The sequence below is a fragment of the Colius striatus genome, chromosome 1 (genome assembly GCF_028858725.1).
Source record: "Colius striatus isolate bColStr4 chromosome 1, bColStr4.1.hap1, whole genome shotgun sequence".
Lineage (NCBI taxonomy): Eukaryota > Metazoa > Chordata > Aves > Coliiformes > Coliidae > Colius > Colius striatus.
The window spans coordinates 67,297,708-67,315,852 of NC_084759.1; the positions used below are offsets into that span (position 1 = coordinate 67,297,708).

The window sequence follows — 18,145 nt, forward strand, 5'->3', positions numbered from 1 at the left end:
GAACAAGAGGAAAACAAAGGGTTGAGCTTTTCCCAGCGGCTATTAGCCTTAGCCACATCATTTAAGCAACATTCCTTCTCAGGTTGATAGAAAGATATGGATGGTTGTGGAAATGAGATGAAAACAGGAGTGTCTGGAGCTGCCTATCTCTGCTGATGTGAGCAAAGAAATTTCAGTTTTAGGGTGGACTCAATCTGTGCATGTAGCCCAGTCTTTCCTTTTTCCCATTTGTGCCAAAACCCAAGGTGATGCTCAGTGACAGGTCCAGGATTTGTTTTAATACCAACCTTGCCACCTTCTAAGAGCAAGCATGTGTATAAGAATCAAGAAGAGGCCCATGGTAGGTGCTTCCCAGAGTGGAATTCTGGCTGCAGAGGCAGTTGGGGGTTTTTGGCAGTGTGGTGTGAGGCGCCATGAGATCTGGAAGAGCTGCTCTGTGCCTTCGTTTCATGTTTTGAACAGGAATGGATTTGTCAACCAATTTTCCTCCTGGGCAAAAGGCCGAAACAAGCAGGAAGCCTCTGTCCTGGTAGCCTGATAGATGATCAGTTCAGTCTGTAATTCTTACAGCCACACTTGATGCCAAAATGAGATGTCAAATTGCTGTACCCTTTTGAGTGAGGTGAGAAATACACATTGGACATCATCATATTCATCTTGGAGGCTTGCCTGCAAATCTCCTGGGTATTTCCATGATGGAATAAATGTGCATTGAGCAGACTCTCAAACATAGACATGCCCAGCTCCTCTGCTTGTACATTGGGCCTTTATCTGCACACCAGGAATTTGAATGAGGAAGCTGACAGCTGCCTCCTCATGGTGACCTCCCATCCCTGCCAACAGGCTGGTGAGCCCAGAGCAGTCTGTGACACAAGCACATCTTGTGCCATGATGGGTTCTGCTGCATCCCATCACAGCATCACAGCATCACAGCATCACAGAATCACATCATCACAGAATCATGGAATCACATCATCACAGAATCACAGAATCACAAAATCACAGAATGGTGGAGGTTGAAAGGTACCATCTAGAGATCATCTAGTCCAAATCCCCTGCTAAAGCAGGTTCAATTCAATCTGCTTACACAGGAATGTGTCCAGGCAGGTTTTGAAACCTCCAGAGAAGGAGACTCGCCAGCCTCCCTGGGCAACCTGTGCCAGGGCTCCCTCACCCACACAGGAAAGAAGTTTCTCTTCATGTTCACTTGGAACCTCCTGTTCTCCAGCCTGTGCCAATTACCACTTGTCCTGTCACTGGGCACTACAACAAAAAGACCCCATCCTCTCAACATCTGCCCTTTAAGTACTTATAAACATTGATAAGGTCCCCTCTCAATCTTGTCTTCTCCAGCTTAAACAGCCTCAGGTCTTTCAGCCTTTCCTCCTGAAAGAGATGTTCCATCCCCCTGATCATCTTGGTACCCCTCTGCAGGACTCTGTTCATAAGTTCTCTATCACTCTATCACTGGGGAGTCCATGTCCCACTGGTCCCAAATTAGGACAGCTCATTTATTCTTTCCATCTATCCCGATCCAGGGGAAAGATGCTGCCTCTCTGACCAGCCTTCCCTGGTTCATATAGAGAAGGCATCTAAATGTAAGCAGTGTAGTTTATTCAGTTTATGCCCTTTGACTGAATATGTGCTACTGAGATAATTTAAGACAGGGAGGTGGCTTTCTCTCCAGCCAATCTATAAACATCCCTTCATTTTGGTTGCAAAGGACCAGAGAGAGCAAGATGCTGAATTTTGACATTTATGGAGCCACATGTGTTCCCAAGGAGAAGAAAAGAAAGAAAATACTTTATTAAAACTAAGCAGCACCGTGGCAGGCAGAGCAAGCTGCTGCTTCCACCACCCCTGCAGCAATACCTGCAGCCTGGCAGGGCTTTGGGAATGGGCTTTGCAGGACCCTGTGGCAACCCTGCTCCGACGGACACCTCATTCTCTGGCTGCACCTCGTGTCATGGCATGGGCAAGCAGGTGCTGCATTGTCTCACTCTGCTCCTGTAAAATCATTTCATCAGCTAGTCTGATTTTCCTGCTGTGGCTCACAGCACTGTGTTAGACTGAGTGGTTCATTTTTGAGCAGTTAATCAGACTGGTCCCAGTCTGTGGTTTTGTCACCATGATCTGTTGCAGAGACTATTTGGTTCTTGGGTCTGTGGTTTTGCCCCTCTGCTCCCATCCTGGAGCTCAAGAGAGAACAACTCTAAAGTGTGGAACAGCTTAAATTCTGGTCAGTTTTATTTAAATCACACACACACATGCAGCTCTTTATTTTATAGCACTTGAAACAAAATTAATACTCTCCCACTATTATTTTTCCTCTTCTGCTTTACATATTCTTTATTTTTGGAAGACATGAAAAACATTTTTCAATATGGTAGGGGCATCTTTCCAGCTTAACAGTGCTTAAAAATATCCTGACCTTTTAAAATATCTTCATAAACCTGTCTCAAATGGGTTTCTTAAGGACAATCCTCACATAAATCTGAGGCAAAGACAATTGAAAATATTCCAGGTTTTAGTTTACACTTTCTTTTTTGGTTTTCCTCCTCCTGTGCAGAAGCAGTTTGTTTGTAGGTAACAAGTGGCTGAAAATGGAGGCCAGTGCTGGCAATAGACGGATACCAGGGCTGTTTTGGAATTCAAGCAACTGTGATAATGCAGCCACTTATATTTCCCCCTTTTTATTTTTTCTCCTGCATCCAAGAAACAACAGAAAATGTAAATTACTCCTCTCTTCAGACAACACTAAATTACCTCAAAGAAGTTTTCAAGATCCATTTAAACCTGAAGAAGTCTGCATGCTTCCTTCTGCTTGCTTTGAGAAACAAAAGTGTTCTCCTCTTCAAAACCCATCCGTCATTCTCCGAGGGCTTTGGGGAGCAGAGCTTCCCCAGCTTTGCCTGGCCAGGTGTAGTGGTTTTGCCTGGGCCAGGTTTCAGTAGCAGGTGCGCTGCAAGGCTGGTTTCTTTAAACAAAGATCTGCCAGAAGCCTCTCCTGTAGCTGATAAGGGCCAATGCCAGTCAGTTCTAAGATGGACCCTGAGGCTGACCCAGGCTTGGCCAATTAGATGGAGGTAATGCTTCTGTGAATAAAGTGTTTGAGAAGGGGAAGAAGTTGTGGTGCAGCAGCAACAGGGAGTGAGAATGTGAAAACATCTCCGCAGACATCAAGGTCAGTGGAGAAGGAGGGGAAGAGGTGCACAGGCCCTGAAAGAAAGACTCCCCTGTGACTTGTGGTGAGGACCATGGTGAGGCAGCTGTGCCCCTGTAGTCCATGGAGGCCACCAGGGAGCAGAGACCCACTCGCAGCCTGTGGAGGACCCCATGGCCCCGGAGCAGGTGGATGCCTGAAGGAGGCTGTGACTCTGTGGGAAGCTCACCCTGGAGCAAGTTCCTGGCAGGACCTGGGGACAGAGAAGCCCACGCCAGAGCAGGTTTGCTGTCAGGACTTGTGATCCTGTGAGGGACTCAGGCTGGAGCAGTCTGTCCCTGAAGGACTGTTCTCCCAGTGGGTGACCCACATTGGGGTAGGGTGTGAGGAGCTGCCGCTGTGGGAGGCCCCATGCCAGAGCAGTTTGTGAGGAGCTGCAGCCCATGGGAAGGACCCACACTGGAGAAGTTTGTGAGGGACTGTCTCCCGTGGGAGGAACCCCACAGTGTAGCAGTGGGAAGTGTGAGGAGGCCTCACGCTGAGAAGAAGCAGCGGCAAAGTCCATCTGTAAAGAACTGACCGCAACCCCCATTCCCCCTGCTCTGCTGGGGGGAAAGAAGGAGAGTCCTCAGAAGAAAGAGGGATGGAGGGAGGTGTTTTAAGATTTGGTTTTATTTCTCATTTCCCTGCTCTGTTTTGATTGTTCATTAACAAATCAAACCATTTCTCCCCACGCTGAGTCTGTTTTGCCCATGAAACTAATTGCTGAGTGATCTCCGTGTCCTTATCTCAACTCATCATATTTCTCTCTCTCCTGTCCCGTTTAGGAGAGTGAGTGATAGAACAACTTGGTGGGCATCTGGCACCCAGCCAGGGCTTAAAACCACCACTACCAGGAGTAGCACGAACTCTGGCCCATGCTAGTCAAGGATGTTGAGCTGAGTGGCCATCTCTGGCACAGGGCTGCTGGGCAGCAGAAACTCTGCAGTCAGTGAAGAGCCATGGGAGATGGAAGAGGACAGGCTGGATTTTATTTGCTTTTTTAAGCAGCATTTCTCTCCAGCCCATGTTACTGTGGGATAGAAAAAAGCTGAGGTGCACCTATGCTTGTAAAATGATTTATGTGGTAAAGCAGCTCCTGGCATGCACAACCTTAGGAGGATTGGTTGTCCCAGAGTTGTGTCTTGTCAGTTGCCTTGCCATGTACAAAAAGGTGATATTTTACATTTTTGAAAATAATTTTAAATAATGGAAAATATTTAATATTTTTAAAGTGAGCTTCTGGAACACAGAAAAAACTCTGGCCTCAGTATGTGAGAGAGAGCCATGGTATTTCTATTCAGACAAGTAAAACTGGCTGGAGTAAGATCCAGCTAACGGTTGTATCAGACTGAGAGGGGATCAATGAGCTGGGAAGTGGAGGTGGATCCTTGGGTTCTTGTTTTGAAATACATATGGAAATGTGTTTCCTCTACTTGTGCTGCTGCCTTGGGGGGAGTGGGGGGGATGGTATGCACAGGGTGCCCTGAGCAATGGGGAAGGCACAGATTTGCCAGAGGCTGGGAGAGGGCTGGGACCCATCCCTGGGCTAGGACTTGTTGCCTCCTTTTCCATGGGGCAGAAGTGTCCACTGAAACCTCTCTGTATTTGGTATATCCCCAAATCCTTGTAGTAGGAAACACTTCACCCTTGAGCAAACAGGAGCCATCCATCAAGGATGCAGTTGCTGGACTACAACAGCAGCAAACAGAATGCACAAGAACCACATGTGGTATTGCTTTAGAAAAGCTGGTGTTTCTCCTTCTGTTGCACTGAATAATCCAAGGGCCAGCTTTCTTGCACCGTGGGCCTTGGGCTGCCACTTAAAGAAACACTCAGTTGGCAGAAAATGCTGCTGCCAAGTTGCACATACCACCAATATGATCAGATCTAGATGAATTAGTTAACTTAAAGCTCCAAAATTCAGTAATATACTAAGAGAACTTTGGATGAACTGCAGCTCCTGGTGTCTTTGTTGATCTTGATCATTTCCATAGGCACCCAGGGAAGATTGCCTTCGCCTGCAATGCCTCCCGTGGTGTTATCACTTGCCCCCGGTTTCCAGATGACGCCAACCCAAACTTTCTATTTCCATCATCTTACATGGAGGCGAAGATTGAATCTCTCAGCTTTATTGAGTTCTTGGGGGTTTAGCCAAACAAACCAGCTACAAAGTTAATTGTGTCTGCAAGATGACAGGGATCTTACAAACTGCAAACACCCAGCCCACTCGGGATAAAATTGGTTCATGCAGCTCTAAGAGTACACATGGTTGATTGAGTTTGCCGGAAATGTGGGCTTTTAGTAAATATAACCCCCACATTTTCATCAGCACTATGATTCAAAATAAAGAGCTTTTTAATCTTCAGGGTTTTTTTTAATGGTGAAAAGCTCAATATCCCTCTTTTTTGCTCCCAAGTTTTGGAGCATTTCCACATTAAAAAAATGGGATAAAAGTAGTGTCAGCTGTCGCTGATCCCCCTTCAGCCTGCAGTCATGCAGGATGCAAAGGATGTGTTGGCCAAGACACTACTTAAATCAAAGGCATCTCCACCGTTTCCATTAACAAAAGGTCCCTGGAGCCCATGTTCATCTTTTGTTTCCAGATATGTAAGTGGTGAGCAATATCTCTGTCGTGGTTTGGGTTTCTTTATGGCCTCTGCATTTTGGGGTGGAAAGCAGGGAAGGGCAGAAAGGCTAGAACTCCATCCATGAAAACCTGGCTGCAGGAATGGTTTGATGTCTTCATGCACATAAAACTGTTTGTCCAGAAATAAACTAAAGACTTAAAAACCTACAGCATTTGGAAAACACTGTCAACAAACACAAGCAATGTACCACTGGGAATTTTGGGCCAGGAACTAACCTTAGCTACAGCTACAGCCATAGAATCATAGAATGGTAGGGATTGGAAGAGATCTCCAGAGATCACCTAGTCTAACTTCCCTGCAGGTTCACCTTGATCAAGCTGCACAGGAATGTGTCCAGGTGGGTTTTGAAAACCTCCAGAGAAGGAGATTCCACAACCTCACTGGGCCATGTTGTTTTTAGCACCTTAAGGGCTCTGGGGCTGGAGTGTGAGGTTCCTTGTTCCATCTCTGAGACAACACTGCCTCTGGAAACCCACACTTTGCCTTGGCTTGGGGCAGCTGCCTGGATAATATAAAAGAGTTATAGTCCTAAGAGATCTCCCTGCAGACGGACCCAGAGCCTCCACCCCATTTGAGCAGATTTTGTTCACCTAATGCCAGCTCTTCGTTGTCACCATTTTCCAGTCTATCAAAAGGGTCTTTCAAGTGCTTTGTGTTCACTGTTTCCATGCATGGACCATGTACACTGCAGCAACACCAACGACCACGCTAAATGTTGAAGTCTTTAATCCACCTTTAACAAGGTTCTTTTTTTAGCCAGGCCTCTCCCAGGGCTAGTTGCAGGCCAGTGTTATGCAAGACAAGCTGATGAAACAGGACTTTGAGAGCTGACCCAGCTGCAGTCCTTCCAGCAGAAGAGCTGGCTGCAGGACCTGTCTGCCTTTGCCCACCCTGGTTGGGATATGCTAATCCTCTCCTTGGAAGGATTTATGTAGTGTTGCACTTCATTTATCAAGGGAGACATTATTGTGCAGAGCAAACTTAAAACCATGTGGAAGCTGCTGCTCAAAATAGAGATAATTCCTCATGCAGCTATGCAGAAAAAAGGTTTATAAAAGTTAGTCCTGTATTTTAATCACTCATTTCCATGTGAAAAAAACATGGTCCTTGTGGCACAGTGACCATTGTCAACAGTGCCTTCTAATTCTAGATCTTGGGATTTGGGGGTGGCCAGCTCCTCATAATCTTTGAAGCTTATAAAGCACCCGAGATCCCTCAATGTGTGATGCACTACAGGGTTTCACAGCCTAGGACAGCTGGAAAACACTTGTCTCAATCTGGGTGTTAAGAACTAGAGACATTAGTAAACCTTCCTCTATTATGAACCTCTTAAGTCAGGGCACAAGTGTCTTGGTATTGTTTTTTTTTAACTGAAAATACATGGGCTATGACCATGCAGTGTCTCCCTCAGAATGTGGGAGCTTCAAAGAGCAGCAGATGTGGTATCTGATGAGAGCTATTGGTAATGGTGAAGGTGTCTGTCAGCCCTAGTGCAGCAGGTGCGGGTGCTTTGAGGGGACACTTCTTTAAGTACCCAAAGGGCGGATGTCAGGAGGATAGGGTGACACTTCTGTAGTGTCCAGCAATAGGACTAGAGGTAATAGACATCAGTTGGAACACAAAAAGTTTCACTTAAACACAAAGAGAAACTTCTTTGCTGTTCAGGTGAGGGAGCCCTGGCACAGGCTGCCCAGGGAGGGTGTGGAGTCTCCTTCTCTGGAGGTTTTCAAACCTGCCAGTGTGACCTGATCAAAGTGAGCCAGAGCAGGGCTAGATGATCTCTTGAGGTCCCTTCCAACCCCAACCATTCTGTGATTCTGTGATGGCAGCAGCAGACTCCTCATTGCATCTTCAGCTGCAGGAAGCGCAGCCATCCTAGGGGCTTTCCAATGGCCACGATTCATATTGGAAAACATGGGAGGAAAACAAGGAGGCATTTGTACAATGGTGCAGAGGATTCATGACACAGGAGGAAGAGTTTCCCTGTTGCTTCTCTTCCAGGTCACTAACAGCCCAAGGTTGTCCTGCACACTGCAATATGTGGCCTCACTGTAGTAAGCAGAGGAGGGCTGCTTACATCCTGTGTGCATGGAAGGATACTGGGATTTCCCCTTTTCTGGTTTCTTGACACAGGGAAGATCCCTGGGACTGTTACTGGGACTTGCCTTGGTCACAGATACTGGCTAGGGAGCACTCCTCACTGGCACATAGCCAGCATGGTCATGTTTGCAAAGCAAGCACCAACCTACCACCATGTGAGTCAATACAGCTGTATTGCTTAACATCAGTTGGGCATCAGTCCCTGTTACCTATGCTCAGCTGTAATCAGCAGGCCAAATTCAGTCCAATGAATTTTAAGACTGATAGATAAGCTTGCCAGGAGGTGAAGGAGAATCACTTTGCAAAACCAAAGTGGCTGGAAGCCTCTGAAGGACCTCCCCTCTTTCTACCATTCTTGGGGCATCCAAATAGCATCTAACCGTGCCCTTCCTTCCTGGCTTTGCTACACATGTATAACCCTGTTTCTAGCGACTTCCACAGTATCTTTGAGACCTACCTGCTACTGCTCCACCACAGCACACCGGCTGTTGTATCAGCATCATTTTTTCTGAACTGCCACGTGCACTTTGTTACAAAAGCGCACTGCTGAGTTTAATGCTGGACTGAATCATACCTGAAGTGCTGATCAGTCTGAATCAAGAAATAGTTGCTGCAAAAACATCAGTTTGTTTGTTTGCTTGTTTTTTTAAACTCAGGTTTTGATGCAGATTTTATGATTAGGACAGAAATTACCATTCCCAGATAATCCAACCACATGCAATGCTGACAGAACTTGTTTCAAGTTGAACATCTTTACTTGTACTTGTGCAAAGTCCTTTTAAGTAGAATCTTTACTGGAAAAACCTCCTCAAATCCTCAATTTCTGTGTGGATCAGGTGATGAGCCAATGACGTTTGGGATGCATAAGCCTGGAGTGGAGTCAAATGTGAGCATGACACTAGAAAGCTGGCCCAAGATGTAATGAAGTTAGGTTAGTGGTTGGACTTGATAATCTTAAAGGTCTTTTCCAACTGAAATGACTCTATGATTCTATGAAGTGCCACCCTTTGATTAAGCGGATAAGAGCCTGCAGCAGGTAGAGACTGTGGCCTTTAGGCAGCATTGGGTGTAAATAAATGCCAAGTCAAGGTGCAAAGCAAGGCAGTTGAGAAAGCTGTATAGCGGAAGGTAGAATAATCTCTGATTGAATTACGTGGAAAGGTCTGAGGAAATTTTGCTCTCCAAAAGCTGAGCTCTCCCCAACAAGGAAGCACTTAAATCAATAGAGGGTGTCACTGTATCTGGCCACAGTGAGAAACCAGCACTATCATCAGCTTTCCAGTTCATAAAAAACAGAGAAGATAATTTAATGGCCATCAAAGAGAAGGGCTGCGGTTCCACAGCTGAGACAGGAGGCTGGTAAACAGGTGCATGACTGGGTACACAGAGCAGTCATGCATAGATGGAAAATCTTGGAAAAAAATACCAAAGTGTTGTTGCTTTGTTCCTGTTTTGACGTTTATATGCCCAGTTTCAGTGCACTGGCATATATGGAAGATATAATTTCTGAGATTAGAGTGCTAACCTGATAGAAGAGTTCTGGCTGTTACTCAAAGACCTCTATCCAAGAAAAACCTATAAAATGGATAAGAGTAAGCAATATGTAATGCTGTGATGCTTAATTCACAACTCTCTTCCTCTCAGTCATTAATTTCAGCTGGATTGCTTCAGCTGGCAGCATCAAGCAGATGTAGATGTGCTTGCAGAGCTCGGTGCAAATATTTGCAAGTGTGTACAGGGGGCTGTTGTTGGCAATAGACTGAAACTGGGCATTGTTTTAATTGCCTTGTGGAACCTTTTAATAAACAGTTGCATGCTTTTTCGAGTGTTGGCCACATGAATTTAAAGCTTTGTTTTGCCTGATATGACAATTGCTCAACCGCACCGACAGGAATAACTTTGGAAGTTTATTTTATTGAAATCAAGGCATACAGCTTTAAAAAGCCATTAATATTTGTTTAGTTAAAAAGTTTCAAATATTAATAGCAGCTTCAAAATGTTGACAAGCCCTAGAGCCCAGCAAGTTACATGCTTTGATGTGTTTGTCTTCTGGCAGCTGAAGAGAGAACTGATTTGAAATGAAAAGAATTAGTTTCCTAATATTTTCTTTTCAAATGCAAAATCTGTTTTGGTTTTTTTTGGGTTTTTTTTCCCCTCCAAACTGTAACTTAAATCACATTTTACTTATGTTATTTTACAATTTATCTCCCAAAAGAAAATGGAGACATCTTGCTTACTGACATCCTGCTGACCTGGTTCTGTGCTCCCAGGTATCTCGCTGTGTTGTTTCGGCACGTGGAGTCCTCAGTGTGGGACACCTTCCTATAGATCTGCAAGCACGCCAGCAATCCTGTTGAGGGCACTGCTTCATTAAGGTCAGCTGGATTATTTGGTTTGTTGAAGATTAAACTCATACAGCTTTGCAGCATTGCCACCACAATCAAGATATTTTTATTGTTTATATTGAGGCCTGCTTCCCAGCTGAGGTAGGTCAGCTTGCAGACACTGGAAGAGCTATGACGGCTGGAGCAGCTGAGGATCTAGATCTGCCGTTTGCCTGAATATATGACACAGATGTACCACTCTCACACTTACAGTGGCAATTTAACACAACTATCTGGCAGCGTGTGAGCATCTCTCAGTCCCAAATGAACCCTTTTATCCTTCACCTACACAAATAGTCTTTGAAACACTGAAATCACAACAACTAAACCAAATCTTGTACCGCAAAGTGAGGAATTTTGTTTCTTTTTGATGAGGATATTATCAAATGCAGCTATGAGCTCAGTGATGTTCCAGTCCTTTCTGGCTGGCAGCATCAGACAAGTCCCATGGAGGTCTGTGGGACACCAAACATACTATGGAAAGACGTGTCGGAGTCAATAAACTCAAGAGAGACTTATCTGCCTGCTGGGGCTGTTGCAGTAACTGACAGAGGGCACACAGGTGTGACATCCATAGCAAGCTCCTGCTATGACTCCATGACACTCTTACACTGAAATAACATCATGCAAACCTATAAACTCATTCTATCCGGTATCTGATACTGTGTCCTTCTGTGACCTCCTCTTTTATAAGCAGAGCAGCATTTCTAACCTGAAGGCAACATTTACACATTTCAAAGTGTCATTTGATTTCCCCTCTGACATTAAAAGACACTGCAGCTCCATCCACACAGCTGAGTGGTATGTGCACAAGAAGCTGGGGGAAACATGACTGAGTCGAACTATCCAAAGGGCTGTTCCATACCACAGGATGTCATGCCCAGTATAGAAACAAGGGGGGGAGTTGGTGGGCAGGGGTGGATCACTGCTCAGGCATCAGTCAGCAGGTGGTGAGCAAATGTATTGTGCAGCACTTGTGTTTTCCTTCAGTTTTGTTTCTCTTAATTACTAATATTATACCTTATTCTTCCTATTGTTTTTATATTTTATTGTAATTATTATACTTGTTGTTATCGTAACTCGTGAGTTTTGATTTTCTTTTCCGTCCTACAAGAGATGTGGGGGAGTGAGACTGCGTGGGACTTCGTTGCCATCTGGCCTTGAACCACGACATCACCAAATCCTTCCTCACAAACAAGCAGCAGCTTTTCTTCAAAAGTTAAATAGCATGATATAAAGCCATGACTGGCCAAATGCTAGCTGCTCCAAGGGGAGGGCTGAGATACTATTAATGCCAGACTGGGAAATCACTTTGCAATACGGATGGTCATTTATTTATTGTTTTATCACGACACATATAACACTATGGCTGCAATATTGAAATATGGTGTCACTTATAAAATACCTGTATTATTAATGCAGTGGTAAGATACTGTTAACATTTACAGAGAGGTGTATAACAGCTCGATAGTCTTGCCTCATGGTTTGCTCCAGTGACAAAACAGCCTGGGAAGCAGATGATAGTTGCAATTCAGTGCCTATTATCACTGTTTTTCCTCGATTACTGAAGGGCCTATAATGATATCAATAATTGTTGCTGAACCTAATCCTTTTGAATATGGTAGATAGGTCCTTTGCTTTTACAGTATGTGTCAGAATAAAAGAGAAGCATCTGAAAAATAAAGAGACAGCATTTTCTTACAAAATGAGATGAAAAAATAAAACAATTTAAATGGAACTTTCAAGTGTTTCTTTTTATATTTAAAGCTCTTATTTCAATATATTGTATTTAAACGTTCTTAAATAATCATTCTGTACCTTTGATTTTCTGTTTCATCTTTGGAAACAAATAGAGTAATCTCACTATAAATGTGTGCAAATAGAAAACATATAAATATATTTAAGGCCCTTGTCATAAAAAGGTGGTCTCGGAATTGTCACTTTTACAGTGATCAGTTGGTGTGCCTGTCATTTTGTCCTGCGAGTTATTTGAACTCTGTTCTTTTAAGTCTTTGAAGTCCACATGCAGAGAAGAGCCAAGCACACACATACTGTCCTGTGTTTCATTTTGTAAACTGCTTGACGACACCTGTAAAACAGTCCCAATGCGACTGAACAGTGGAGTTGATGTGATCCACTTCAGCAAACTGAAGTCTGCTTGGTCGACTCCTGAGCTCCATGGCAATGTTGCTCCCACAGGCAACTCCTCCATCGCTGAAGTGCCATGTCTAACTTCATGAAAACCCGTGGACCTTTCCAGACTGCTTGCTGACGAGGGGAGTTTGCTTTCCCCATACAACACAGCACGCTGGTGAGAGGCAGCCACAGTCTGATCTGTTGTATGCTCTGTCTTTGGGTGCTCTTGGAAAAGTGACTCACTCGTTTGAGGAGATGTTGGCAAAGGTGTGCTTTGGTTATAAGCCTTATGACAATCGCCAGCATTTGAGCCAAGGGTTGGTGAGAAGCTGTCTGCAAAGGGTCGTGTCTGACGTATTGTGTCCATTACATTCACCTTGGTCAGAAGCTGGCTGAGAATCTCTGGGGGCAGTTGACTCAACTGGCGTCCAAGCTGAAGCTTGGTTGGGAATAGTGTTCCCTGAAGGGTTCTGTACAGAAATCTGCAAGAGGAGAATGGGTGTGTGAAAAGAACTGAAAGAAGGAAGTACTCAAGATATTATTAAAAGAAAATATCCAAGACAAAAACACGACATGGGAAAAGAGAGTTTTATGTGCTTTTCTTATGTTTGACACAAGTAAACTTGCAGTTGAAAAGCTCTGAATGCTGTGCTAGTATTTTGATTAAGAACAAGCGGAGTAATAAATCTGTGCATTTGGCCAGTCATCCACTTTGTGATTACACACAGTCTTTCATCTTTTCTGATGAGGAATCAAAGGCAATGGGGATCAGTCTGCAGAGCATGCCTCCTAACATCCATAAGCAGGCAAGTTAGTCCACAACATACTATTAGAACTTTTGTATGGTGCATGTTATGGGAGGATAGGTTGAATCTAGAAGCATTACAGAAAACCTCACAGGGTGGCAAATCTCAGCACGGCCAGGAGGTTCGACCAACAGTCTACAGTTATCCCACTGCTGTGGTCTACGGCCAGGAGCTGTGGTCTATTCCTGTGGTCAGGAGCACAGATGAGGTTAGACAACCGCTGAAAAAAAATGACTTGGCTGGTAAGGCAGAAAGAAAGAGGAGGAGAAAAAGCAATGTTTCTTGCCCTTCCAACCATGTGCATAAAGTGCTTTCATATATGAGAAAATATATGAGAGAAGACGTAATACCTGGGCAGCAGTGCAACGACTGGTGATATGATGCAAGTCAAATAGAACATAGGGTCCCCCATCAGCCTTTCCATAGTCCAGTAGGGATTGGATGGAGGGTGGCATACTGGGCAGGAAGCATTGTAAACCAGAGCCACGAAGAAAAATAAAAAGATGCTGAAGATGCAAGATGACAGGTGGAGAAAAGTCTAGAACAAAAAAAAAAACCCCTTCAAAAAAGAGCAATGATTCTTTATATTCTGATAAATTTGCTGTGAACCTGAATGAAAACAACTTAACTTCTGGAGACAAACGCATGTACAGCAAAGAGTTTACAGCCTTGTATTTTCATAAACTCTCATTACAGATACAACACTACAAAACTATTTGCAGATCACAGTTTGAAAACTTTTTCGTGTTTGCTTAAAATGCCTGCTAAAGGAACACAACAATTACTTTCTAGTTTTGAAGAATGATACTAAGAAAAGAATTATGTATATGCCACTGAGTCACTGTGTAGGCTGTGGGTACCTTACCCAAGTTCTGGTTTCAATAGCCAAATGTAGTATGATGGTGAAAAGAGCTATTGTGGTGATGGGAGTTCCCCAGGAAAAGATATCCACCTCTGAATCATAGTAAGTCTGTAAAGATGGAGATAGAATTTAGTCCAAGCTGTGTTTCCAGTTCTCCTCAAAATGCTTGAAATAGAATGGCTTAAACCAAACACTTACGAAATAGGGGATGAAGAAGCAAACCAGGCTTTGATACATAGCATCAATCATGTTCATCCAAAACATGTGTGGTTGGTACTCCTATGGCATGAAAAGAAATCAATAAAATCAGAGCCTAATGAAAATGCTGTTTGCTGGGATAGGTATTTTGAAAGGGATATTCCAATGGGCACTTTTAAGGGCTTGTGCAGATAGCCTCACAACTTTGCCAATCAGTTAGATACTCTCTGGGATGAAGAGTCTACCTTCAAGTCAACTATGTTCAGGGAGGAGACTCTTCTGCTGCCTTTATTTTAATTGTTTTTACCCTGGCAGAGGGTGTAATTTTAATCTGACACTCAGGCCATCAAACATTTACGAAAACATCCAACTTTACACATTACAGTTAGACCACTGATTTCAGGAGGAGCTCTCTGAAGTGTAAGCTCCTGCTTTACATCATATACATACAAGCACAGGGTATTTTTCACAAACCATAAAACAAGAAATGCACACATACTTAGAAAAGAAGATCTACAACAATGATCTTTAGCAGTAATTCATAGAGTAATGCATGTTATGTTATAAATACATTTATAAACCATATTTATACGTATATCACTCTGTGTGCGACCAAAATTGCTTGCTAATAAACAACATTAAACTAACATTTTGGTTTCAAGGAATACACCATTGCAGAGGTACAGATGGCAGTAGAAAAGACCTAGATGTAAAAATAGTTTGTAAATGTCAAAATATTAATTTAATTTTCATCACAGCTCCTTCTCTCTGTGGAGAATGTCACTGCAGCCTTAAAATGGGAACTGAAAGATGCTTAGGAAGAATTATGGTGTTCTTGATTCTATGATTGTTTGGCCTACTGAAATAATATCAGGTTAAGCATTGGAACGAGTTGCTCAGAGAGACTGTAGAATATCCATTGTTGGAGACATTCAAAACTGGACTAGCAACCCCATCTAGCTTTTGAAGTTGTTTTGACCAGGTGTCTAGATCAGTTGGCCTCTAGAGCCATCTAAATTACTCTATAATTCTATAGCCTTTGAATAGGTGGTATCTTTTTGAAAGAGATCCTACCTGCATCATGATTTCTGGCAAGTTTTTAAATTGTCTTTTTAGGTAGTTATTCAGAGAGTATGCTCACTACATTTCAAACAAACTTAGAATGGTCCCTGGGCTTGCCTATGAGAAGTGGGGAGACTTCTTCCCTCAGTTTGCCAGCGGAAGACAGGCAGTCACAACTTCTCAACAAGCTTAGGCCATGACAAGATTTCTAACACCTTAAAAATATGCAAGAAAGGAAGATATTAATATTACAGATCTTTGAAGTGCAATGCACTGGAACAGAAGAAACAGAAAATGGAAAACAACAGCTGGGTGAAAAAGACAGAATTTGGACTAAAGGACTAAAAATTAAGTTAGACTAAAATTCTCCTCTCATCTTTCCAGGACAGTGTCTAGCAACGTCATGAGATATGTGGGGTACCAAATGCAAGCGTACATTTAGAGGCAAAAAACACTCACTGTCTCCTCTCAGAAGGCATAATGTCAGATATTTTTAAGAAAGACTTTTGCCTTGGAAGTAATGTCTCAGTATGAACGGTTTTGCCAAGCAGAAAGATTTTCCCACAGTACACTGTAGCTGTAATTACCAGAAATGGTTTGGCTCGAATCCCTCCCGCAATCCCATCTGTTTTCATTGTAGAATTCAAGCAGATGGGGACAAGGTGTTTTCAACAGACATTTCAGCTGAATCTGTCATCTGCTGGTGACTACCTCCCTCAGAGTCTAAGTCTGTCAACCTCTGCCTTTACTCCTAAAGCCATCTTCCTCTTCTGACTGCTTGTAAAAGGCTGGGGGCTGAAGTTTTTAGTAACTACTGTGAGTTTATTCTTTGAAAGTCCACACTAGCCTACAAGGTATAATTTACTTTACTTGTGTTGTTATTCGTCAGCCTGGACCATGAAGGAAGTGTCTAGTTCAGGATGACTAAAAACATCCAGCTTTTCTCCTGTTACATATTTCAAAACACAACTGAGGCTTTTTCTCTGTTTGGTTGTTTTGGGGTTTGTATGTTTGTTTTAAATGTACTTCTGGCATTTAGATACTTGGACTCAGATGAGAAATATAATGAAATAATAACAGTGGCTTCTCAGACTGTTTTTATCAGTCATCCAGACTTTGGGTTGGTGTTCAGTTGAAGGTAAAGATGTTTAGGAAAAAAACAAAAATCACAAAAAACAAGTATTTTTTACCTCCATATTCTGACCACTTTTATAAAGCTGTGGTACAGCAATTAACACTTCTGCTGGCACGTCCTTATCCAGCACACCAGTAATCAATTGTGGAAGAGATGAGAAGAGTAAATTAAAGAAGATGAGGTACCACTGATCAACCATCGACGAGCCAGAGAAGCCGCAGTAGAACTGGTACCAGAAAAGAAGGGCCACGAACATCTGAAACAGAGCAAGCAATGCTGTAAATATGACAAGATAAGCAGGATCATCACACGAGTCTGTTCTGAAACCGTTCTGATTACTCTTTTGCAAGGACTTATCTATGAACACTAAATATGTAAACAATCTTCTACAGACACCTAGTCTTTAACTCACTGCTGCTGATGCCCAGACCACTTAGCTAAGTTGCAAACATATGGCACACGTGCAAATCTTTGTGCTGCTGGAATAACAGATCTCAGGTGTGGGGAATGACTTCACACAAAATTAACTTTCAGATCAAGTGAAACTCTGAGGTGCAGTTTAACTATAAAAATCTCTCCCAATCATCACTGACCTCTAGGCATATGAGTGTTGATTTCATAGCACTTACATTACTATTGTAAGCATAAGCATTTCCATAATAATATCCTCTGCTGGTCTGAGACATTTTGGAAGGCTTGGCTGATCTTCAATAGGTAAATGCAGAGCTTTTCCTGCAAGACCAACATGTGACTAGGAGCAGCAAGGGAGGTGAAACTGTAAGGTCTAGCAAAGTTGTCTTAACTGTTCTACCTCTGTGCTTTGAAATTCTGCAAATTAGCAGTGCAGTAAAGATCCCCCAGTCTCTCTCTTCAGCTGTATCAAGGAATCAGCTGCATAAACAGATGCAATGTAGCTGGGTTGGAATAATCCTAAAAGGGATTACAGTTTCTTCTATAATCTCTACAGCATGGGGAATCCAGAGTTTTTTAGGACTCAGGAGAGATGCTGATCTCACCTAGTGAGGGGGGAATTTGAGGCCTTGAAAAAGATGGGCAGCTTGCTAGGGATGAAAATACATTCCCAGGCTTACTCTTCCTAAAACTGCAATTTTTATTATTTGTAAATTGATTAACAGTAAATGGAAGACAACCAGAAAAACACTGGTAACTGTCCCTCAAGGGCTTTCCTCATTTTAACCATGAAGAAGGGAAATGAAGTGACCTCTCCTTTCACTTTTTGTGTTCTGCTCTCATAGGCTTTCAACCCCCTGGAGTATGTTAACTCTTCATCATTTGTAAATACACAGAGGAAAACATAGCTCTGTTCTATCTATAGGCCAAAAACTAGTTGAAATTTAAACATAGGAGAAATAAAAGCTACAGTCTGCTTAATCAGTGAAAACTTCTATAGAGAGAGTAGCCCTAGCTTGTGGAGAGCAAGAGGGTCAGACCTGCTGTACATGAACGTGTACCTGTGTGTACATCTATAGTATATATATGTTCAGGCAATGTTTGTAGACTACACTGAAGTGGCTTATGTATCATCAGCAACATATATCTCACTATTTGTGATCCCATATTATAACCTATTAAAAGCTAAATGGTAGTG

The 18,145-nt window shown here is 43.1% G+C and overlaps 1 protein-coding gene across 1 annotated transcript in view; it reads right to left on the minus strand.

The window, feature by feature from the left end:
• Positions 1–9,944: 9,944 nt before the first annotated feature.
• ATP10A (ATPase phospholipid transporting 10A (putative)) overlaps positions 9,945–18,145 on the minus strand; it is a 115,963-nt gene continuing 107,762 nt past the window's right edge. Inside the window, exons 17-21 of the mRNA XM_061998095.1 lie at positions 16,592–16,792; positions 14,340–14,420; positions 14,145–14,249; positions 13,630–13,817; positions 9,945–12,955 (exon numbers count right to left, since the gene is read on the minus strand). Coding sequence (XP_061854079.1) covers positions 12,250–12,955; positions 13,630–13,817; positions 14,145–14,249; positions 14,340–14,420; positions 16,592–16,792 — 1,281 coding nt within the window. The 3' untranslated portion in view covers positions 9,945–12,249. The remainder of the gene's footprint in view (positions 12,956–13,629; positions 13,818–14,144; positions 14,250–14,339; positions 14,421–16,591; positions 16,793–18,145) is intronic.